The sequence below is a fragment of the Rhea americana genome, unplaced genomic scaffold, assembly GCF_003343005.1.
Source record: "Rhea americana isolate MKP2758 unplaced genomic scaffold, rheAme1 scaffold_26, whole genome shotgun sequence".
NCBI lineage: Eukaryota > Metazoa > Chordata > Aves > Rheiformes > Rheidae > Rhea > Rhea americana.
The window spans coordinates 4,445,216-4,469,062 of record NW_028186379.1 but is presented as its reverse complement, the minus strand read 5'-3'; the positions used below and the strand labels follow the sequence as shown (position 1 = coordinate 4,469,062).

Genomic DNA, 23,847 nt, shown 5'->3' with positions numbered 1-23,847 from the left:
GTATGAATCTCAGTGAGCTTCTGTTCCCATAGCACACAAAACAAGAGAGAGGAATTATGTATTCTTATGCTTGCTAGACAATCAGAACAGCTTATTTTTGAAATTCTCTTTTTAGAAATAGATATTAAGACACCTTTTTAATTTTTTTTTAATTCTATTTTAACTTCTCCTACCAAGAAGTCTTTATCCATGGCTCTCTGCACCATAGTGTGAAATGAGATAAATTATATTAATTAAAAATGCAAAAAGACAGATTAGTCTGAGTAGCCCAGTCCCCAAAAGAATGATCTTACAGTTAAGCATTTTGACTATAAATTCATTTATTTAATTATTTATTTGTTTTCTGGCTTTGCATATCTTGGGTTGTATCATGTAAACTGAGATTTTTTTTCAGATGAGACTAAAGATACAAGATATTTAAAGTTTGTTGTAGTTAACTATGATTTGGGCATCCTTAAGCTCTGCTATACAATTTCAGTTTTGTTCTTTAGCTCCTTGTGTAATTTCAGCATAGTGTTATGTCTTTATGTCAGAGAGAATACTGAGAGGAGAATGAACAAAATTATCTGCGTTAGTCTGACTTTTCCTTATTTGTTTACTTTTTAGAATAAATACTCCCGAAAGGGATACGATTTGAAGAGCGGGGGTGTGTGCAGCCTAAGCTGCAAGTGAAGCCTTTTAAGTATTTCTTATTGGACACCTAAGAACTGGAGGCATTCAGTATCACTAGTCACTCTTGAAAATCTCGGCCAAGATTTTTTCATTTTTCCCAGAACAGCTATGGCCAGGATGGCTGAGGCTTGAAAGCTGTGTATTTACATAAGCGCAAGTTACAAATCTGTGGTTTTTAGGGATGTTTGAATTTCACCGCTTTACACTTGCAGCATGTTAAAAGTTGCTGTTGGTTGTTCGCAGATTGTGAACGTACAGCCTATGGAGAATTGCTCCTTACTTTGCCTCCTCCTTATTGGGAAAGTGATATTTTTTGATGTGTGTTGGTTTTTAATGCTCTTGCTTGTAGTTACGGATTGGTTGCTGCCAGAAATTTGTGGCTAGTCACTGACTGGGCGCTGTTTCGTGTTGATGTACTGCCTTCTTAATGGGGGCAATAATCCATCAGCCCCAAAGGCTGCTTTTCAAAGCAATGTAGCAGTCTTGTCGGAGAAGAAATTCTGCATAATTTTGCGTTGTGGAGACACGCTCGCAGTCCTGTAGGGAAGAAATGCCCCTTTGCACACTCGCACCCAACCGCCACGCTTGTGCGCGCGCACACGCACCGGTACCGTCGAGCTCTTCTTGGTGCCTGCCAGGTGAATCTGTTGTGTATCTCCTTCCCGGAGCGTTTCCTGCAGCTTGCATATGCATTTGCCTACTGACAAGTGCCGTTTCCTTGCTTGATGCTAAAAAACAGACTTAATGCTCCCGCCCAGCCCCTGACAGGAGTTTGCTTTGTGGCAGTGGCGTCAGCCACGTGCAGAGTGATTGTCTTCTTCTTCAGGCATCTTCTGGTTGGTAAGCAGCAGGGGGTCAATGACTTGTGGTTACAGTTACATCCCTGTCGTTCTGCATCCCACCTCTCTCTTTTTTGATTTGAGGTAGGTCTGGAGATCTGTTCAGCCGAAACTACACAAGCCGTGTCCCACTCTGGGTTTGTTACAGAGCCCTGGGCCCAACTCGAGCCTTATTGGGCTCTCAAGGGACCAGAAACCCAGCAGCCCCATTGCGGTGCCTTGGGCTGTTGCAGCCCCGCAGCTTCCTCCAGCCCTGTCGGAGCTCGTGGACGGAGAGGCCCGTCGCACRCGGGAAGCGCGTGGCGAATTTCCGTGCCTCGCCGCTGCTCCCATGGCTTGCCAGCCTCTGGCTCGTCTCCGGCAGCCTCAGGATACGTGCTTCRAATGTATTTCCGGGGTGCCTATAGTGTCATAGGGGTGAGGAGCACCTCTGCCCTCAGAAATATCTCTGGGGTAGCTTCCCTGTCACTTGGAATTGCCTGAGTTCTGGGGAAGATGGGGATCACTGCTTTTGTACTCAACATGCATTAGAGGATTCGGGCATATGTTAGAGAAAAAAGTCTTTGAAGACCTGTTTTGGATTTTCTTCAAAGTTCACCCTTCTCTTGGGTCCTGCCCCGTAACGGTCAAGAAGTTTGACCCGAAGGTTGCAAACACATCCAGGGCAGGAGTAGGAGCCAGAGCCAAGCCGGTGGGGTCCCAGGGAGGGGCGCTGCAGGAAATTATTATTATTTTTTTCTTTTGGATGTCTCCCAAGTAGCTTGTGGGCTGCCCTGTGCACTTTCCAAGGCAGATACCTGAATTGCCAGGGCCAGCAGTCCTTGGTCTTCACTTTTGTACTAACAGGAAAGAAATGYCTCAGTGTTGGTGAGAGCCATGTGCTGCTGGCAGGTTTAACAGGGGAAATGGGGTGGGGAGAGCAGAGGGCTTCTGCCCAGAGCCTGGCTCCTCTGGACGTTGCCTGTCTTTCAAAGCATTTTTGGCTCCAGGCCTTGGTAGCGGTTTCCTGATTTCAGAGTGCTTTAAAAGTGGACAACACTCAAACTGGATTCTCTGCCTGATGCTTTGGGCAACTTCCAGGGGATTACATGGAAATCAAGATACGAGAGCTGGCTATGAGGGCCTACTCTCTTCCAGCCGAAGGGAAGTGTGAACGTGGTCATTAAGCCCACCCATAAACTGGATACTGGGTCAGCGCAGTGGGCTCCCAAATGGGGGTGATTCCTTTCAGGAAGCAAAGTTGTTTCAGATGCTGGTGGCAGGGCAGTTCTGCCCGGAGAAGATCATGAATGAGCCTGGGGAGGGCTGTGCCTGCAGCAGGGCGTAATTCCTCGACGATACCACTGCTGGACATATTCCCTGATTACCGATGTAACTTCAGGTACTCTAGTAGACTTAGGCTAAAATACCTGGCCCCCAAAAAGGCTTTCATTAACTTTTATGGACTGTACTTTTGGTCCATAGTTTTAATTGTTTTGAGGGATGAAAGCCTGCAGTTTGAGGAAAAAGCCACAGAAGGAGCTGATTGTAATGTGTAAAAAGGCCTCTGAGGTACAGAAATTCTTGTTTAATATCTGCAACTTCTCTGAGTGCTTATTTTTCCAGCTTACTGATTAGTTCAAACAAATCCTTGCTTACCCTTTAAAGCCTTTTGTAAGTCCAACTGTACTGTGCTATATCCAATACAAATAGTAAGGATGATGATTGATACAGTTGGAAATAGAGGGCTTTCTAAACTGGAGCTGAAACTCAAAATCTCGTATATAAACATATATTACATATATATATTACATACATGTATGTAATATAATGTATATTATAATATGTTATATTAGAAATAACGTATATTAAATATATTAAGAGTGTGATGCCTCCATGTTTATACTCCTAAAAACATATGCATAAGCCTAAGTCCAAAATGAAACTCACTTGAAATAATAGGTTGTTATGCTACTGTTAGTGAAACTTGTTATATGATGGTGAGAAGCTAAAAGTGTCTGAAGATAAGGTGTATGTACTGGAGAAATTCCAGTAGTTCTATACATACAAAGTTTAATAGGGAGTAAAAGTGCTACAAATCAGTTCTAAGTCTGCTCTTGATTGTTTAGGGCTGAAAAGAACAATTTTTAGTTTTTAATATCGGAGACTCTGTTGTGCTGAGAGGACTGGTGGTTTGCCAGTGTTCTCAGCAGAGGTTTGTTACCCCAGAGGATTTTATGTTGTGCTGAGAACAGTGAATGCTGAGGGTTTGATTCAGGAATTTTTGGTCATTTTAAAAAGAGAGAAGTTCCCAATAAAAAAAAAAAGTCTTTAAAACTTGTAATTAAAAAAATGATGAAAGTTAATAATTAATGGCTTGTGGCTGAGTTATTAATGGCTTCATTTTTCTATTTAATGAAAGTCTTGAGTTGTCTTGTATGCTGTTAACTATGAAGCCAAAAAAAAAAAAAAGTAACGAGAGATTGACCTTACTAGTAAATTATTTTAAATATACAAAATTATAGAACTGTATCCGTAAAGTATAGAAAGTTGGTCTGCAGAGTTCTTGTTTGAGGATTATTTTATGTAAGAGACCAGAAGGAAAATTTGGGCTGGCAGAATTTTCAAAGTTCATGTTAAAGCCCCTAACTGCTTCTGGTATGAAAGTCAGCTAAGCAGCCTTGTGTTGTTGTTTCCCCCAGGATATCTTTTATGCTTTCTTTTTTTTCTTCCTTCCCTTTGGAAATCCAAGTGTTTATTTGCATGCAAGGTAGGTGAATTCTTTTATCTATTTGTGTATCGTAAACCAAAGCAATTAGCATACTGCAGTTACAGTACACTTAAAAAACAAAACAACCYTTCAAAACCTTCAGTCAATATTATTCCTGGAGGGGAAATGCTTAATTAAATTGTATGCAAACTACAACAATAGGCAAAGTTGTTTGGTGTTTAATAATAACTGTTGTTGAGGGGGGTGGGGCGAGTGAAAAAGTGACTGTAGCAAAGAGCTTTGCATGCCATGAACCCAAGGATAGAAATGAGGTCAGCTTTGAAGGGACGGACAGCACACTTATCTGCCAACATTGGAAAGTCCCAAAAGATTAGCTTATTTGCCAGATGTTACTGGGAGTTCATCACTGACACCCTCTGCTTCATGGGCTTCATCTCTCGCCACAGTTGCAGTTGCCTTTTCTGCCCTTTGCAGGTTTCCTGTAGCTCCTCTCCAGTGTGTAGCACTTGAATTTTTCCTTGAAGTAGATTTTTTTTTGTTTCACAGCAATAGGCATGATGAACCATCTTGACTCATGAAGATGATCTGAAGACCCTTTGTTTTTCTTTCGTACACCCACGATAATGCTCTTGGCATAAGAGCCGCTGACATGAAGCATAGCAACTTCTTCAGCTCTGGAGTGGTGCTGTATTTGCGAAAGGGTTTGTAAAAGGCAGAGGACCCACCTCACTTAATACTACTAACCTCTGGGAGATGAGTGCAGACTGGGGCAGRCCGTCTGACGAGCTATGCATTTTCTACTTTTTGTTTTTTGTTTTTTCCCTCCCCTCTGCACCTTCTAAATTACTGTAGCTACAATTTTGAGCAGTCTTTTTGTGCTATTAACAACTTGCTAGGGCATCAAATGTTGCATTGTAGTAGTGTTAAATGTGCAGCCCACTAAAAATTAGAAGTGCGGGAGCAGGTGCTATCAGATGCATGTTATTAATGACTGTCAGGTTTTGGAATAGAGTTTTCTGCACGTATCTTCTCCTTTAAATCTTTCAAGCGTTTGCTAGTAAATATTGATTTCAGCTAGGGATGGTTTTAGCTCTTGTGTGGGTGTTCTGTTCCCCAAGGGACTGTGTCCCAAACAGGGAGAGGCTAAGGCTTGCTCATAAAGAAAGAACAAAGCAAATATGTTTTCCCTTTAAAATGCGAACTGTTAGTGTTTGTCTCTTGAAGCAAGATTCCTGTCACTTGTGTTGGTGTTGTTGTTTTGCAGTTGTCCTGCCCAGCCTTCGTGCAGAATAATTTTTGACATGGACAATGACTTATGTAAAGGCAGATCCTCTCACCACGTACATCCTATCTAAGAAGTTAGAAAACTGAAGCTTTTGAGATAGTCAGTGGAGGTTCCTTTTTTTAGCAGACCATTCAAAGCCTCTGCTTGAATCCTGCTCTGACGTAGCCTTTCTTTCCATTGACTATCTCAAGAGCCTCAATAGTCTAACTTAACCTTTTAATATGAGCACTTATGTTGAATGCCTGATGGTACAGAGCAAGAGTATTCTTCCATGGTTGAGATAAATCTGAAATTCTGATGTTGTTTGACCAACACTTGATATTCTCCTGCAATAGATCTGGCTTAGCTATTGAATTTCCAGYGCTGAAAAAAATTACATGTAGGTAAAATGGAGAAGTTATGTAGGTGTCGCTGATCTGCTGGCTTGTGACATACATATATTGTTGAACAGTAACTTTTCCTTGCATTGCTGGGGTTTGTTTGTTGTAGATTGTGTTGCTACTCTTGCATGTTCTGCTAAGCAACCTCTGTGTTGTCAGGGAGGCTACAGTCTGGTCTCTTCTGAAGCTGAAAGAATTGTATCAGCCTCATAACTAGGGATAGCGGGTATTAAAGTTGTTCTGCAAATGACATCAATGGAGGATAGTTGCAGAACTACAAGCCTGGCCTGCTTCCATGTAAGGCGGCCCCTATTTGGCCAATCGCAGAGTGTAAAATAACCACATCACTCCTAGAAGTGTTTTTCCAGAGTTGATGTAATAGCCATCTTTCCCTATAAAGATCTGATTTCTCCTATAGAATATTTCTATGCTGAGATAACTTTCATGAACTGTTTCAAAAGTGCTGGGTTTTGTGGTTTTTTGTTTTTTCTTTCTTTTACTCTCTACCTCTGTGTTCCTATTTCCTTTTTTTTTTTTTTTTTTTTTTTTTTTTAATGTCTGTGCTCAATATCCCCATGGTCATTTCTGTAAAACAGCAAATCCTTTGCTCTATACCAAGTTAATCCATGCTGGATTTCCTGTACTGAAATGGAGAGCCTTGGAAAATATTGATTAACCATTTAAACCAGTGCTTTTTCWCTAGACTCGAGGTAAAGCTCATCCTGTGTAGAGGACAAATTGTGTCCTCTACTGACTATGAATGTCTTGCATGGCTGGCGTAGTGTTGGACTCTTATTCTCTTATTTTACTATTACTTCGGAAGGCAATAGGTCATCTTCTTCTTCTTTTTCTTTCTTTCTTTCTTTTTTTTTCCCTGAGGTGTCTCTTTTCTCTTTTTCTCAGTCCAAGTGGTTCGTAGTGATAGGCTGCATTTACACTTTCTTTCTCTACTCCATTTCCTCTGGTAGCTCTTGCCTGCAGCCCCTTCTTTTCCTTGATTTCCCTCCTCCCCTGCCCTTTAATTCCTGAGGTTTTCAAACTTCTTGTTTTCTTGTTCACTTTTGGAATTTCCTATCTTTGCCCCTTCTTTGTTTGGTTATCTCCTGTTCTGCTCCCACTCTGCCTTCAAAGGGAAGCAGCTCGGCATAAACTGGAGAAATGCAGGAGACAGCTTCTAGGTTTTCCTTGATAACAGAAACAACATTTCTGAGCAGCCAGAAGCTGAGTGTGGGAGCAAAACTCTCCATTTTGCCTCAGCTGATCGTGAGACACGTGGGTATGCCTGGACGAGAGGGCTGCGGCAAAACTTGGGGCCTGCTGGAGAGCCTTTCCGGTGCTGCGTTTTGTTCGGGCAGCCGGTCCATCAGCTGGGGAGTTTGACAGCGGGGAACAAGCATCTTTTTTGGTGCTGCATTTGCGATTGGTAGTGAAGGCTGCAGCTGGCCTGGGGCATTGCACGGGTGGCGAGCGGGCGCGCGCCGTGCCCGCCGGGGCAGCTGCCTTGCGGCGCTCCCGGCCACGGCCACGGCCACGGCCGCGGGGCGGGCAGCGGTGCGGGCTGGTGAGTCACTGCACACGTCAGCCGCTTTCTGAGAGCGCTCCGCTCTGCCTGAAGATTTATGGGGCTCTCTTCTTTTAAAACAAATGAATAAAGGCCCAAGCTGAGTGGTTTTCCACATATAAATGTCATAAATATAATCACAAAAACTTCACTGGAGTACCAGCGAGGGCTAGAGCCCTAGTTCAAACATGTATCCCATTAAATGCYTTCTTGGGGACTCCAGACACAGATTGCTTGCCAGCATCCAGAACCATTTGGAAATGCTTTAATCCTGAAACGAGGGGTTTTCTAATGGAAATGCTGAGAGAGCCTCGCCGGGCAGCCGAAGCGGCCCGCGCTGCGGTAACGAGCCCTGTACGYGGGCGCGGGGAAAGCCTGATGCTCCTCTCGGAAAACAAGCGCTTTGACTGGGCGCTCCACGCCGAAGCAGAGCGCCGTGCACCGATTCGGGACAACCACAGTTAAAACCGGCTTTGCTAACGCCAGCGGTGCTGGGAGCGACCGCAGGCGTTAACCCTGTGTGTGCTGCGCTTCCAAAACGGGGGCGTTTTAATAACGTTTGCGATTAGGCTGTAATTGCCTGCTAATAGTACAGAGTAGCCACAAGTAGCTTTCTGAAACACTGCATACACTGATGGGGTTGTGTAATATTCACACGCGTGCTGTAACCCCGTCTCCTCTCCCTCCTTGAACGTTGTGGCCGCGGCCCTAAAAATATAGGTGATGCTTTGTACGTTGCAGGTGTCTCTGCATAACGCTGCTCATGTGAGCGACCGCGTGTTTTGCACTCGTACTTAGAAATCTCAGGGTCCTGAGGCACCCGGTCCTCCGAACGTGCGCCCAGGTGACTGAATTCAGCCGAGAGGTCGCTTACAGGAGGGAAAACGGCCGCCCGTGCGAAGGGCAGGACCCGTGTGAGAGCCGCTGGAGCGCGCCGCCCCGGCACTGCTTCTTCCCTGTTCGTCAGAGGACTGAAAACCTTGCAACATTTAGACAGCTTGAGGTTGAAGGCTGAAATGTCACTTTTAAAAGAGGGTTAAAAAGGTCGCGCAGCTGCAAATAATAATAGCCCAATGAAAATCAGATTCTTGCTGCAGCCCACTTCAAGAATAACATTGAAACAGGAAACAAGCCTGCTTGATGTTTTTACCAGTACGGCAATAAGATTACTGCTGAGTTTAAAAAGGGGGGGAGAGAGAGGGAGAGAGGCAGAAAGGACCGTGCTTTCTTGGTGTCAGTTGTTACAACTWTTTTTCCAGTTCAGAAGTGACAACTGTGAGGCCGTGTAAGATCTCCTTGAAGGGCTTTAGCCCGGAGGGTGCTTCCCACCGGTGGCTGCTGAGAGGGGACGGATGCAGTTTGTAGCTGGGTTTTGAGGGTGGTTCTGTTCCTTTTGTTTGCTCCTTTGCTTTTTGTTATGCTCCTGCATTCCTCGCGGTGGGTTTCAGTTTTATTAATTGTTACAGAAGATGTTTACAAGACTCTCATTCGGAAATCGAGAAATAAAAGAAAATCTTGGCTTGCTGCAGAACTTACCTATGACAGGGCTTGGAGAAGTCCTTCTGTGTTTCTGCTATATTTTTATTTATTTATTCTTCTTCTGGTCAGAATACCTTAGCTTCTGTTAGGCAGAGTGATATTTCAGGAGAATGGCAGGCTACAGCAGCGCAGCAGATTTCCTCACATATATATTCTGCCAACAAGGCTCTTTACGTGGTCACAATAGGGCAATAAATGCTGACAGATGTTGTTAACATCTCTGTTAAAATTCAACCCCATTTTCTGCTGCACAACGCATTCATGCCTATTCTTAATAATATCAGGACCAATGCTGACATATCAATAGCAGCGCTCATTTATTTCTATAATTCTTGTTTGTTCCTTTTAAAAGGCTGTGAAGTTGCAATAAATTAAGCAATTGAAAACAGAAGTCAAAAATTCAGGCCTGCCTATATTTTAGCTGTCTAGTCATCACAGATCCGCCTGATATTCTTTGTGTGCATTAATTGTGGCAGACATATGTTGCACTGTGGAGAGTGCATGAGTGTCACTTGAATTTAAAGATCTTAAAGGTTAATAAGCACCTTAATTTAGATGGAAGTGTTGCTGTGATTTATTTTTATTAGGTGAAGTAGGAATGTTGCCGTCGGTTGCTTCGTTTCCTCCGCGCGTGCCGCACTGCCTGCGCGCGCTGGGACGACGGTGGACGTGGGTGGTGGGGCCCAGGAGCACCTAGGAGCCGAGCGAGGTGACCGGCTTTACTACCCTAACGGAGCCAAGAGTACCACAGTCGCGAGCACGGTGCTATCACCACGTGAAAATAACAATTTGGCATAGGGCAGTTTGACTCCAGGCGCTTGTCCGATTATCCGGTAACATGTTTTATGGGGCAGGCTGTGATAGACAGTATCCTGGTGGTCACCTGCGACGTATCCATTCTGGATTATTGCATTTTCAGATTTAGCCTCTGAAAATCATCTGCAAAGAGGGATTCTCCTGGGAACCAGCAGGTGCTTGTGCATTTGTGGTAAATGACACCAAATCTGAATTTTTTTCAGTGTACTGAGAATAAAATCCAGGTCCAATTTTTTCTATGGTGGATGCTCACATTTAGGATTCTGGTATATAGCTAGACTATTATTTTGGTGCTTACTCCATGCTTATTTATATAAATAACCTTGAGAATTGTTCAGCTGTAATCAGAGCGCGTAGTTAGGAATTTAGGGACCTAAATCTCAAGCTCTCGGTGGAAGGAAGAAAAAAGCCTTATATTTGCAATACTCAATAGTCAATAAGAAAACAAAACCAGAATAATTCCTGGTAGTGTTTTGAAATGCACTTGTACACTTGGGATCCAAATTGTTACCCTCTGTTTTCTTTAACTGGGTATCATCCCTTGTTCCGCAATTGCAAATGCAGTTGTCACTCTCCCCTGAGGAGGAGAGAGAGGGGTAACACAAGCACTTGGCAGCGCTTCAGTTGCAGGAGTAATTGAGATATCAGATAAAGCCTTTCATTATCCCCACATAACTTTCTTTCTTTTCTTTTCTTTTTTTCTTTTTTTTCTTTTTTTTTCCCTCCCTGTGGAAAGGTCTTTAGGAAAGACAACATCCCCGGGTCACCTACCATAAATAGAGGTGGATTTAAAAATCAGACTAGCTGGCGGTTTTGTTTTTGTTTTTGTGGGGGTTTGTTTGTTTAGTCAGTTATCTCYGCGCTGCTTGTTTCTTTCAGGCAGTATAGCGTAATTCGGAGAATTTTTATTGCTTCACCTCGTAGCAGCCTGTCTATGCACAGACTGGAACTGAAATAACTGAAATTAGAAGTAATTTAACACCTTTAGTTATTTTAGTACAAGCCTTTATGTGAACATACTCTTTCATTTCTGATTATGAGTATCCTATTTCAGTTTAACATAGATGTAAGTTCAAACAGGATATGCATAATCTTAAAGGAGTAAATTAGGTACAATTTTAGTTATTTCAGTTCCAGTCTTGTGTAGCTAGTTTAGACCTGAGTTAGGGTCTTTCTTACCATCTGATTGTATCTTGTGCAATAAACCACTGGTGTCAGAYCAGGTTTTGGTGGAGATGTCCACAGCAAAACACCCAGTGGGTGCTAATTGTCACCTGTAGGGGTGGTGCCCACATGGAGGTTAAAGGACAGATGGAAATAGAGCCGTTCCTCAGCTCTGCCCCGTGTTTCCTGCAGACAGTGGAGGCACACAGACTGTGTTCTGCTGATGGTGGGGTTTTTTTCAGTCATAGGTAAGATATATTCTGGAAATCTAGTGCTATCCACCAGAATAAATTTTAACTAAAAAGGGACGGAGGAAAAAAAAAGACTATTTGTCATCTGAAGTTTTTTTTTCACTGAAGAACTTAYATTACTGAGAAATGATTGCTCGAAGTACAGCTCTATGATGATGTTAAAGTTCACTGTTTTTTGCTGTTTGCAGGGGAYGGTAGGAACTTTTCTGAAAGTAAAGCTTCTCTGACAACAAGTGTTAAATGTGGTAAAGGTATTGCTGATAATTGGGAGCAAYGGACTGCAGTTTTAAAACATGACAGCAGGGCAGAGTAATTTTAGCACTTGTCCTTCTGCCAGTTTTTGCAGCTTTAGGGTCAGATTCTGCTTCTCTACTAAAATATTTATCTTTCCTTTGTTGCATGAAAGACCCACACAAACACAACTCTGGTGTTTTCTGAAGTAGGGCTGCGATGAGACTGAAGTTTAAGTTTTAAGGCCTACTGAAAGCACAAGACATGTGGTGTGCTTTAAGGTGGGTCAGCCGTTATTTTGTAGACTGTAACGCCAGTTGTAAGAACAGGCTCAAAACATTCAGAAAGAAGYGATGTATTTACTTTTTAAATCCTGTAATATTAGTATAAATGTTTTTGTCCGTTCTAGCCAGGGACACTGTTGTGACATTGACCCAATTTCGGTTGAGTTGCTGTATTTGGAGGGCAAATGCTTCCCCCCACCCGTRTTTATTCAAGAGCCAGGAGCTTTCCCTCAGGCTGGAGTTCAAAGTAAGAGAACTGCAAGTGCCACKGGGCCGTTGCAGTTTGCTCTTTTGGCCTCTCAAGCTCCTTGGGGTCTGGTAGATCTTTTAAAGGATGTTGCTGGACATTTGTCCTGTGTGTGCAGAGCGTGTGTACAATATAATATATTATAAGTTTTGAATATTGAACAATATGAATAAAGAACTTCAAAAAGCGGGTTCTTTCTCTGAAATAACCTAGACGTCTGGTTTTAATATTGTTCAGCAGGAACTGAAGAAGGAAAGGTAAAAACTCTTAATTCAAGATCTTTCTGAGCAGACATGGTCTTATCTAATAACAACACTGAACATATGTTTTTTTCTGAGGCAAGATTTCTGCTGTGAAAGCCTAATGGATTTTTTTCTTCCTTCAAAGTAAATATGCACTCAGGAAGGAGTAATAAGAACTTAGACTGTAGGGAGCCTGCTGAATATTAGCAAATTTAGTAATGTGAGGATGAGAACTTCTTTCTGGTCTATTTGGGGAGTTTGAAAAAGAAACACAAAACTTGAAGATTGTATGTTGCATGCATGTGTGAAGTTTAGAATATATATATTCAAAGGTTCCCTTTCTTTCCCCTTCCCCCTTTTAACATGTAGATTTATGAGGAATCAAAGATGAACTTGGAGCAGGAGAGGCCTTTTGTCTGCAGTGCCCCAGGCTGCTCACAGGTGAGTGGAGTCAGCGGTGATATTAATTGAGTCCTCAGCACTAGCTCTGGCTTGTATAATACCTCCTGATATATTAACACATGTCTAATAATAATATATGTTTTGTTTTTTTAAGTCCTTCCCCCCAACTCCCTCTTTGTCCCAGAAGATACTATTACAAAATATTTAAAGCAAACATATAGCTATTCAAGAGTGAGCTGGTAAATGTGCTTTTTCAGGCTGCTTCTGTTCCTTCCCTTGCCCCTAACTCCAATGTTTCAAGCCAAGTATTGCAAATCCTTTAATGGTTAGCAAGAGAAGACACACTAGGAAGGAACACATTTGTCTTTCTTCTGCTTATTTGTACAATGCAATAATTATATTTCCCAGTGGATATGGTGACTCTCCTAGGATTTTTTTTTTTTATGTATAATCTTTAAGCACAGTGCTATCTTGTTAGCTAATATTTTAATATTTTTATTTTTGAGAGATCCTCCTATTAAATGTCCTCTATTTAAAATGTAACCTATAGATAAGTTCTGCTCGAGGATGTACATGTGGAATTCCTGTTGACTGGTGATCAGCCATGTGCTTCTGAGGATACAATAGGAGCTGTAGCATTAGATGTCTGATCTTCTTAAAAAAAAAAAAAAAAGAGAGAGAGAGAGAGAGGGATTTTACCTGTTTAGGTTTTGAATTGAATCTTAAGAGTTTCTTCTGCAAAATCGATAATATCATCTCATCCCCTGCAGTGATGAGGGAAGTTCCATGTGTGGCACTTCAATACTGATTTTGTTCTGTGACAAGAGTTTGCAAGTAAAACCTCCAGGCAAGGACATATTTTGGGTTTTTGCCACAGACCTCCTATATGCATCTGTTTTAAGTGATTTAGCTTACCCATTTCCCAGATTCACTTTCTTTTAATGAGGGTAATATTTTCCTACTTTAACTATATGTTGAAAGTTTTCAGCTGGCTAATATTTTTACAACTCTTTGGGTTCTCGTGATAGAAAGAGGGATGAACAAAGTATTGTGTGATTATTATTGGAGTGTAGGTGTTGATTTCAACAGGAGCTGAAATAAGAAAAGGAGAAGCTGAGCTCAGATTACCAGCTGGCCAAGAAGCTTTTGCCATTTAGTTAAATGGGAAAGTGTATCTTGTTGGTTGTCTCTCTAACTGAAGATTTTTCACTTCTGACCTCCACATGCACCATTCAATCACAGAGATAATATAAAAAATCTGAGTTTYGGAGTCAAAATTTATGTACCTCTTTGTTGAATTTTAAAACTAACTTCCACTCAAATCAGTGGACTTGAACCTGTTAATGTCAGCAACTAAATTCCTCAGTAGAGTGGAAGCTGATCCAAACAATCTAAGCTCCATTAGGTATTCAGAGACAGTTTTTTTGGTACACGGTTATGATTTGGGAAGATGAACAGTTTATGGGTGACTTCATCTTTTTAAAAAGCATTTCACGTCTCATTTCAAAACATGTTTTCTGACTGTTGTAAACCAGGAATTGACAGAAGTAAATACAGTAGATCTGGCTAACCTTTCCGGGACTTGCTTCTCCACTGCGTTTATTGGATGGATGAGCGAGTTGGTCTTTTGCACAAGCAAGAAAATAGATTTATAGAAAAGACACGGAAGTCTGGACTGAAGGAGTAACTTCTCAGTCACACAAGGCCCTCTATAAGCCTTGCCAATCTCACCCTGGAGACAGAGCACAGAGTTCCATGAAGGAAAATCTCATTTCCATGAGAAGAACCGTGTTTTTTTCTCACAATATCATTGAGCAAGATCATTCACATATTCCATTTGTTCTTAACATAAATTTTTAGTGCTGCATTTCTTCCAGATGAGTAAGCAATGAACCAGGATTTCATAGAGAGGAAGAGGTCTTTGGGATTTATTTATTTTTTCCAGAGGACTCATTCCTATTATTTATGCTGCTTTGTCTATGGCCTTAGAGAGATTCTCAGAAGGTGTAACATACTGCAACTATTTATACTATAGCCACAAGCAAAGTCACTTAGTCAAGAATATACTATGTTGAAAGCATTATGTTACTTTAACTCTGTTATTGCCAATTTTTGACATTCTGCTATGTACCTATGGCTTTAAAGAGCTGTTTTTATTTTTTTTCCCCTAGCCATAGTAATACATCTTTTGGCCTTTGCTAGCCCTGAAATAACCCCGTTAAAACTATTGCAGTAGCAAAGGTCTGTGTACTCACCTTCTGATGAAGAAAAGTTAACTGAACTGTTGGGCCCTTAGACCCTAAGTGTTCAAATGCTTGTGCGTTTATTCAGGTTTGTCCCTTCTTGTTCAGAAGCTGTTTGCTGTAGCATTCTGTTATCAGACTATGTAATAAAAATGTTAGCACACTTACTGGTTTCTTACAAAGCATGGCCCTTCATCATCTCTACTTGACGAAGGGAAGGAAGCCGATTTAGTATCATAAAGGATCATAACTAGTTGTTAGATACTGAGCACTACTGCAGTGTGAGTTTAAATCAAGTCAATATAGCAGACTCTTCCGGATATAAAGATACATTTTACCTGAATACTGGCTTCTCTGATTATTGTTACTGCTGTTCAGCATGCATTCAGCATGCACAGGTTGCAGAAAGATACAAAAGCAGAAAAATCAAGTAAAGAAATTTAAGACATCCTGCATTACTTTGCATTTGCCATGGGCTAAGAGCATGTACAACAGCCGTTATCACAGCTCTGCAGGCACGTGATAACATGTGAAGCTGTGGTAACTGGAGCGTGTGTCCAAGACCCTTGGAATCCCAGACTTGGTCTGGCAACTTTTTCAAGCAAATGCACTGCACTTTTTTGTGTGTAACCCCAGAGAGTACTGCAGCAAATATGGTTCTAAGCAGAGATATTTGTTACTCATATTCACTTGCATTTTCAAATATTCTGTTGCTGTTCCTGTGCCATTTGGATGGCTGGATACATTTCTTCTCTCTCTCATTTTTGAAATTCTGTCCAATGCCAGAAGTTTATTAGCAAATTAAATTCTTCTTTTTTTTTCTTCCTTTTCTCTCTCTCTCTCTCTCTTTCTGTGTTTGCCTGACAGCGTTTTCCAACAGAGGATCATCTGATGATTCACAGGCACAAACATGAAATGACTTTGAAGTTTCCTTCAATAAAAACAGATAATATGTTATCAGGTAAGAAGACATGAATTCAAGAGTCAAGATAACTATTCAGATGATGTTGAAAGCATGACTCCTACTGGAAAGCTACTGGCAAAATACCTCCAAGATTGGTTTTAACCCCCCTCCCCCCCCATCTCCAATTAAATAACAAGTAGAGATGGAAGAAGCTAGAATGTGTATCTTTGGACAGAAAGACAGCTGCCATTCTTACACCTTCCCACGGGTTTGGCATGAGAGGGAGAGAGATAGCTGAACCGCAGCCATGCTGGCAGCTCTGTCGCTGCCTCCCTTGTCAGCGCGCCAGTGAAATACGGGCACTTAGGAGCCTGTCACCCGGGAGCCCAGCAGTGAGTGTGGTAATGAAGTGCATTTGTACCGTTCTCGCAGGACTCGCTRTTTTAACTTTGACAAGCTCACTTCAGCAGCCGTAATGGGCCACATCATTAGAGTCACCTTTATAAAGCCCTGCCCACTTTAAATAGCTCTAAATCCTCCGGCTGGAGAAAGGTAAAACAGYGGGTGATAGCCAGCACTCTTCCCCCCAAAGTTAATCATCCCTCTCCACTTCTCCCGTCATGTTACAGGGTACAGAACTGTCTGTATGTGCAATTACAGCCTATAGTTTCTGATGTGGTTTCCTCGTATTCTTKTCTGAGTATCCACACAGTGGTGGCTTGCTAGTATTCAGTAATAGCTGGGTAAAATCACAGGCATAAAGCTAATCTTACTGCCTCTGTCCTCTCCTGTTCCCTTTCCTATTGTATATTCCTTGGGCTGTGCTATTTGATACTTAGGAATAATATTAGCATTTTTCAGGTTTCAAAGTAATTGTGGGGAAGAAACTTTGATGCAAATGTATGTGTGGATGTTAACAAGTTTTTGATACTTCTCTTTTGAAATAGGCTTCTTAAAGGTAAATTGTGCCTGTTGTAATCTGAGACTGCCTACTCTCAGCAAAACTTCCTCCGTCTCTGACCATTCTGGGTGCAAATATAGTAATCAGGAGGATCTCAAGCAGCCTATTTTATGGATAAAACCCTAGAAATCATATCTGGGTAGCAAATGCTTGCAATTATTTCATTTAGATTTTTGTTTTGTTGATCTTCTGCCTTTGGGACTTTAGGTACTAGAGAAAAATATGACAGAYGCCCATCCCAAATTGAATTTCTTTTCCTCTTACTCTGGAAAATGCCATAGTGGACTAAATTCAGAAACAAGCAGTACATAGCGCATTGGAGAGTAAGGCCTGTAAAGTCTGTGCGTGCCAGCTATGCCCACAGAATCCTATGTTTGCAAGCACAAATGAGAAAATGCTGCCCTTGCAGTTGGCAGTGTCCTCTGGCAGTGAAACTGCTTGAGGACAACTGTACTTTGGGCACATTAACCCCGTGAAACTGCTCGCTTTTGTTAGAACTTTCTGTTTGGTAAGAGTCTTGCTCTAAGGCAGTTTCTAAGAAGTATATTCTGTCATCAGAAGTCTCCTGAGTGAAATAGCTCCATTTATGTTTGCCAACTTCTGTGATACAGGTGTCCTCCTTCCCATGGATTGCTTTCCCAGTGAATGCTTTGAATGGCTTCCAGGATTCCCATCAATAGTGTAGTCCTGCAGTTAGCTAACTCAATATGTAGAAATGCATAATTTTGTGTCCAAAATGGCTATAAGATTGTGTTTGAGGAGTACATTTTTTATGCTTTATATATGACTATCCTCTGTTGTACGAAAGAGTAAAAAGCTGCTCATGTTCTCAAAGACTATGGTGAGCGTGTCTGACCAAAATGGCCTGACAACTTGGTGCTGTCATGTGTGATTTTTCTTTTATGTTCATTTGGTAGATTTGTTTGGCATTTTGCAGTCCTTAGTTTGGAAGCATCATAGATCTTCTGCTCTCTGCTCGGAGACRTTGAAAAATAGTTGTTTCATTATCCAGCTAAACCCTGGGGAAATCTAAATACCTTAAAGTTTAAGATGTTTTATTCTTGGATTTCATAATGAAAAATTAATGATATATGGGAAAAAGAGTCAGACTTTTCTCTTAGACATTTGTCTTCATGTCTTCCTTCTTGTTTTTTTTTCATTTTTGCTCATTTGATTTTTGAGGGTGAGGGGGAATTGTTTCTGTCATCGGTAGACTCAAAGAAGCAATTGCCCTGTAATAAGCCAGGTGCAGTGTTAGTGTGTGGGGTGTGTGTGTATGTGTTTTTTAAGCTGCCTTGAAGTCAGATTTTTCTCCTTTTTTTCCAGTATATTGTATAATATCCTTTAATGTGCCTTTTTGGATTTGAATCTGTCCAATATTCCAAAAAGAATGTGGAAAACAAAAATAATAGTCTGTGTRCTTTAAAATAGCATTAGAATTATTTACACTGTTTTGAGACAAAGTTAATCACCAGGTTGGGGACACTATAATGTCGATAATATTTAACACACAATAACCGTTCTGTATTCTATGAGCTCTTATTGGAGATAGTCACTAAAATTGCAGGGCTGTTCATCTTGTACCAACACATCTTAGAAACTGCACAAAACATGACTTAAGAAGCAGGAACATGTTTCTGGAGTATGAAATGTGTGCTAGGTTGTGAAATACAAATTTGTAAGTGAGAGGTAAAGTCAAAATATGTTGTTTTGTGGGCAGGGTCAGTGTTTAATAACAAATGTTACATGACCTGATTGAAGCTGTTGGTGCTATGCCAATTTATCAGGTATATCTAGCCAAGAGCTTTCCTTGTTACCAGCTAGTTCTGCTATATTTATAAGTTCTATTTTATCTAGTGTTTCCTGAACTAATTCAGAAACTCCAGGTACATACACACACTAAATGGCCACGTTCTCCAACCCTTTAAAGGAAAAGGAAGTCAATTAGAGCCATTTCATTAAAATACAAGTGATTCCTCTGTCGATAACTTGACGTTCATTTTAAAAGATGGCAATAAGATTGTAATGTTAGTTATTCCTTTTTCTGTGTGTGTTTTTTGACTGTTTGTTTGTTTGAAAGCCTTGTTTGACTGTGGATATAGAGTCATTGATGGTTTCCATTTTCATGTTTCTTAGCCAAAAAAGAACTGTTTGAGGTAATACATAATGTCTTATCTAAGTTTTGTATGCTAGTTGTGGTTGCAGGAAACTTTGAAGTTAGTTTGACTGAAATGAGCAGAGAGCATCTCTCTGTTCGTGTGCTGCTTAAACATTACATTGTTGTGAAACTCTGCGTTTTGTGCATGTCAAAGGTTTTTTTTGTTTTCACAACACTGAAATATTAATGACTATGGGACAGCTTGTTCCCTCCAGGTGAGTACTACAAGCTGTCTTGAACTGAATTGTGGGAGGATCAAATTTAAGAGGAGAGGGAATGAAAGCTTGCCATCTTTGAGGGGGGGAAGAAGAGTTTGTTCCAAAAAGTGGTTCTAGCAGATGAGAGGCCAGGGTTATCTGTGTATGTGGAAAGCTTGTTTCTTTCTAGTTCTGTTTACTGAAATCCCGTCCTCTGGATTTTTGAAGGTAAATTCCACTATGGAGATAGAAACAGTCTCCTCTAGATGAAAAGGTGTGTGGAAAAAGTAATGCAATTATATTAATTTATCCAGGTAATGCCTGTGTYAGTGAAGGAACTTACATCATCCTTGGTTGACCCATTTTATTTCTCTTTGTGATTTACAAAGCGAGGTTTATCTAGATAGGAATTTTGTGGAGTGCGAATTGAGTGGATATAAGAAAAAMTTGTTTTGTCTGATTTCTTGTTCACTTCAGTGTCTCTTGTTTTACCAAGGAATGAAATGGAAAGTCTGTTGCGCCTTCGTTTTCCTAAAACTGAGCTAAGGAGGTTTCTGAGTGGGCAGGAGAGATTAAAGACGTGTTGTACCCAATGTGCGTACCCTCAGAGAAAGTSCAGTCAGCACTTTAAATAGTGAATCATGTGGCAGTAAAGTTCTTGGGAGCCCTCAGCTGGGAGCTCCTCTGTCAGGGCAGTTCCACCAGGTGCAGCTAAGGGCACCTCTGCCAACTCCGCTCTTCCGTCACTTGCGGCGTCAGGACCTTGAGCTTTCGGTCCGCCTGAGTGATAACCTACTGAATCAATGGAAAGACTTCCTTGATATTTTCAGAACATTCCCCTTATCTTGTGGCTGCTTGATGGGCAGCCCTTCTAATTTCAGTCCTAGACCTATTACTTGGACTTTGTTATCATTGCATGAAAGTATAACATGGGTAGTATATAAATTCAACAAAGCTCCACAGCTGAACAAGCCAAATGTCTGTTATTACTGCACATGAGACTAAACACTTTTTTTTTAAAAAAAAAAAAAGATGAAGAATCAAGTTACACTTTGGAGCTGTGCTATTAGATATCTTTTACTGAGGATGAATAACATTTGCAGTAGTTTAATGGTCAATATAAACTTTAAAAATCTGGAAATTCTTTTTTTTTTTTTTTTTCTCCCCAAGTGAAAGCATGTTTAGCGTAGCTGTCTTTTGATTCTCTAGCTTTTTCTTAAACTGGTATCATGCTTTAATATTTTCATTCATGCTTTGAGCGATGAAATTCTAGGATCTGGGCTAGTTTTACAAAATRCATTCTGGTAGGGGATTCAAATAAACTCTTTGTATAGCAAGTTAGTGCTGCATTTACTAGAATAGTCTTTATTAAGGCTGTTGTTTTGACAGCAACTTATTGAGACTGAGTCTCATTTAAGAGATTATTATTTCAGTAAAAAAAAAAAAAACCCAAGCTCCACAGCCAAACATAGTGAATATCTAGTGGAATCTTTTTACTTTGCTAAAGACTTCAAATTTCCCATTGCTTACCACGTATGTTTTCAGTGACTGTAGAAAATCAAGGGTCACCATATCGAACACTGCAGTTGGGGATAGGTTTTGAGTATGGTTAGCAGCCATATATATTCAGTATATCAGGTTCCAGCTAGAGTCTGATTGTTGAGATTTTATGAAATTCTGTCCTATMAAATACAACACGTTCACTTTGAATCTTCAAAGATTAGACAGTTCAAACTTTTTATTTTAATTCTCCAGTTACATTTTTGAGATCTGTTTAAACTTAATGTTTCTTGCAGCCCATCTGCAATAGTAAACAAACAGATCGATTACTCATTTGAGTAGTACACCAAACAGTATATTTATCACCTAGTTGCAAGTTTGACAGGTTGTGTGTTCAACATGGTGATAAAGACTAGATAGAAGTAACTTCCTCAGCAGGCAAAGGTCGAGCTGTGAAGCTACAGTTAGCTAGAGGTGGATGCCTAAAAGCACAGTAAACTAGTTATGGTAACTGTTGTGGATGGGATGATTTTGTTCATTGAACAGTCTGACTGAACTGGGATGGCTGCTCAGTATAACAGCCAGATAKCTAAGGTTAACCCAAACTCACCTGAATCCCAAGCAATCCAATTTAAAATGCAGCTTGGGCTATTAAAGGTCTGGGTTGTCTRGAACACAGTGCATGCAGGACAGTCTTCTGCAGTAACCTGTGTGTCCTCAGTGGGAAAGCTGAGATGGTGCTAGCTCGGTCTGAATTTTGTTCTAGGTGAGTCTGGCATATCTAGGTGCTGAAGTATAGCAAATTAGAGCCTTGTTCTTGGTGACCCTGCAATATTTGTGGGTGCTAGTGATAGAGAGCAACAAAAGATTTGTTTGTACCAAACAGGGAAGACTGAGGTCAGGCACAGCTGTTGGAACTATTAATGCATTTTTAAGTGCTGAGATTTAGGAATATTTTATTGATTTTGGGAGACCAGAATGTGTAACTTAAGCCAGGGTCTCCTTTGTGATATTGTTCCCAGTTAAAACAAGGGAGCTTGCCTAATTTAGATAAAAGAATTGCTGTGGGTTCAGGGTAGTGTCTTCTACTAGGAATGTTCCCCCTACCTGAAGGAGAATTAGTGTTTTCCAGAGATAAAATGTTTGGTTGCCTCAGGAGCAAAGAAGAACCTGAAGCCCTGAATCAGTGGACATGGGGTAAGTGCAGTTTAACCACTGCACTATGTAATGTCTCCACATCACAAAGTTTGAGTTTTTTTGGCAATTATGCTGTCATATACATGCACAGGTTTTGTGGACCTCTGGTTTCTATGAATGTTGAAAGATAAGGTATTATAAGGTAGAAAAGGTGGGCCTTGGTGTACATCTGATCTAGTTGGCTTTCAGAAGGTCTGCAGGTAGGGCTTGGGGTGGTTGCTGGTTGTGTGCTTTTTTGTTTGTTTGAATTTGGGGCAGTAGGAGGAGGGCTGTCTGTTTAATGAAATGTTCTGAACTGTTGCCAGTCTGATTTTTGGACCATAGAAATTACAATAACAATATAGGGAGATTGAGGTAATTATTTACAATGACCATATCAATATATAAGGGGTGTAAAWAGCGTTACTAATCTATCAACTCTAAGGCTGTTAGATAATAAATCAAGATGGTTAATTGGAAAGATTATCCTCTGAAGCCCGCTGTAGGTAACACAACATACTTGATTTCCTCGGGCTGTTTGTGATACAGAAGGACTGCATTCAACATGTGCAGAAGGTGGCAGAATGAAGCCTTTGTGCATTGGTCCAGATTGCCTGTTTTCACTGAAATTAATGTTGAAATGGATTTATTTCACTGTCTTTTACATGCATGGAATAGATGCTGAACASTATCAGGAGCAACTATACTGACTTTAGCTGCATATGCCATAGAAACACTTCGTTATCCATTACATAGCCTCTGGTCTTTTTGTATGAGCATCTTCTAGTAACACCTGATTTCTTGACCAGCTGTGCACTTTGAAAACTTACAAGACCCTGTCTGTGTTAGTGTTCCCTTACCTGTGTGTTTTTTTTTTTTTTTTCAATCTGGGTTCAAACAACTCTGAAGAAAGGTTAAAAATTTGGTTTGAGTGACAGTGGTGCCATCAACTTCTTTATGGAACCCTAAATTCAAGTTTTGGTCATGAAAATGATACCTTGCTTATATGATATGGCTGTATCATTGCCTAAGATATGACATTTCGTATCCTGCCGTATTATTTCATATTTCTTACCTAACATTCAAATATTAACATCCCTTTTATATCCAGAAAGACTTGRCAACAATTATTTTTCTGTTTTTTCTACAGAGCAGTAGCATTTTTCACTGAAGTAGTATTTCATCGTTTTTGGAAATAAAAATCTATTTCTCTGGATTTTCAGTGTACTTCATCTGCAGGACAAGTTGCAGCCAAAGGCCAAAGACAACCCTAGTGTAAATCCACTGAGTTCAGTGAGGTTACCCTAGAGATTAGTTTGGCACTACTTATTTAGGGCATAAACTTGTAAAATGCTGAGTGTCCTCAACTCTGATCGATGTCAGCACCTCATCGACTCAGGTCCCTATGCTGAGTTCCTACAAGGTTCTTGGAAAATCTTCTGTTCCTGTCTCTGGTAATACAGTAGTTAGCTGTGAAAACTAACAGATAAATATGTGTGCATTCCCAAACACTTGAGTTTTGTTTCCTTTAAGCTCACAAGTATAATGCTGAAGCCAAAAAAAATAAAAACAGAATTTTAACGTTAAGGCCTTGCTTCTTAYGTTACATCAATATATTCCATCTGAAATATACCTGTGGACCAGGGTCTTTGCCCTTAAATTACTTAAAAAGGTCAAAGCTGTAGGATCAGACCTTCCAACAAAAGACGAAATCAGCTTCACACTGATTTTATAAAGAGGAGGATCAACTCCTTAATTTCCAAGTGGAAACTGCATATCCCTTTGTAYGTGTTTCTTTTGTACTGCCTTTTGTGTAGGGGCTGCTGCGTGTTTCTGTGTTAATCATATAATGTTCATTCTGTCTGATAACAGTTCCCTGTAACAGGGAAATATTAGAACTTGACCCATCTTAGCTAGGCACAAGAAGCTAAACTTTCCCCCCCGAGCTCACTGAAGTGGGAAGCTTTTGTCTGAGGTCAGATTTGGCCCTGTATGGGCAACTGGGATTAGTGCAACAGGCACTTGTTTTCATTCTTTGTAGAACGAATTTCARACAATAGGACAGTTGTAAATGACTATGTAGAA

General features: G+C 40.8%; 1 protein-coding gene across 2 annotated transcripts in view; it reads left to right on the top strand.

Moving 5' to 3' along the window:
- The first annotated feature begins 12,526 nt into the window (after positions 1-12,526).
- Positions 12,527-23,847, top strand: part of CREB5 (cAMP responsive element binding protein 5) — a 215,754-nt gene continuing 204,433 nt past the window's right edge. For both annotated transcript variants that reach the window (XR_014896181.1, XM_085307535.1), the window contains exons 1-2: positions 12,527-12,662; positions 15,734-15,827. Coding sequence is in view for 1 of the 2 variants with exons in the window: in XM_085307535.1 (XP_085163661.1) it covers positions 12,609-12,662; positions 15,734-15,827 (148 nt within the window). In the remaining variant the exon portion in view is untranslated. The remainder of the gene's footprint in view (positions 12,663-15,733; positions 15,828-23,847) is intronic.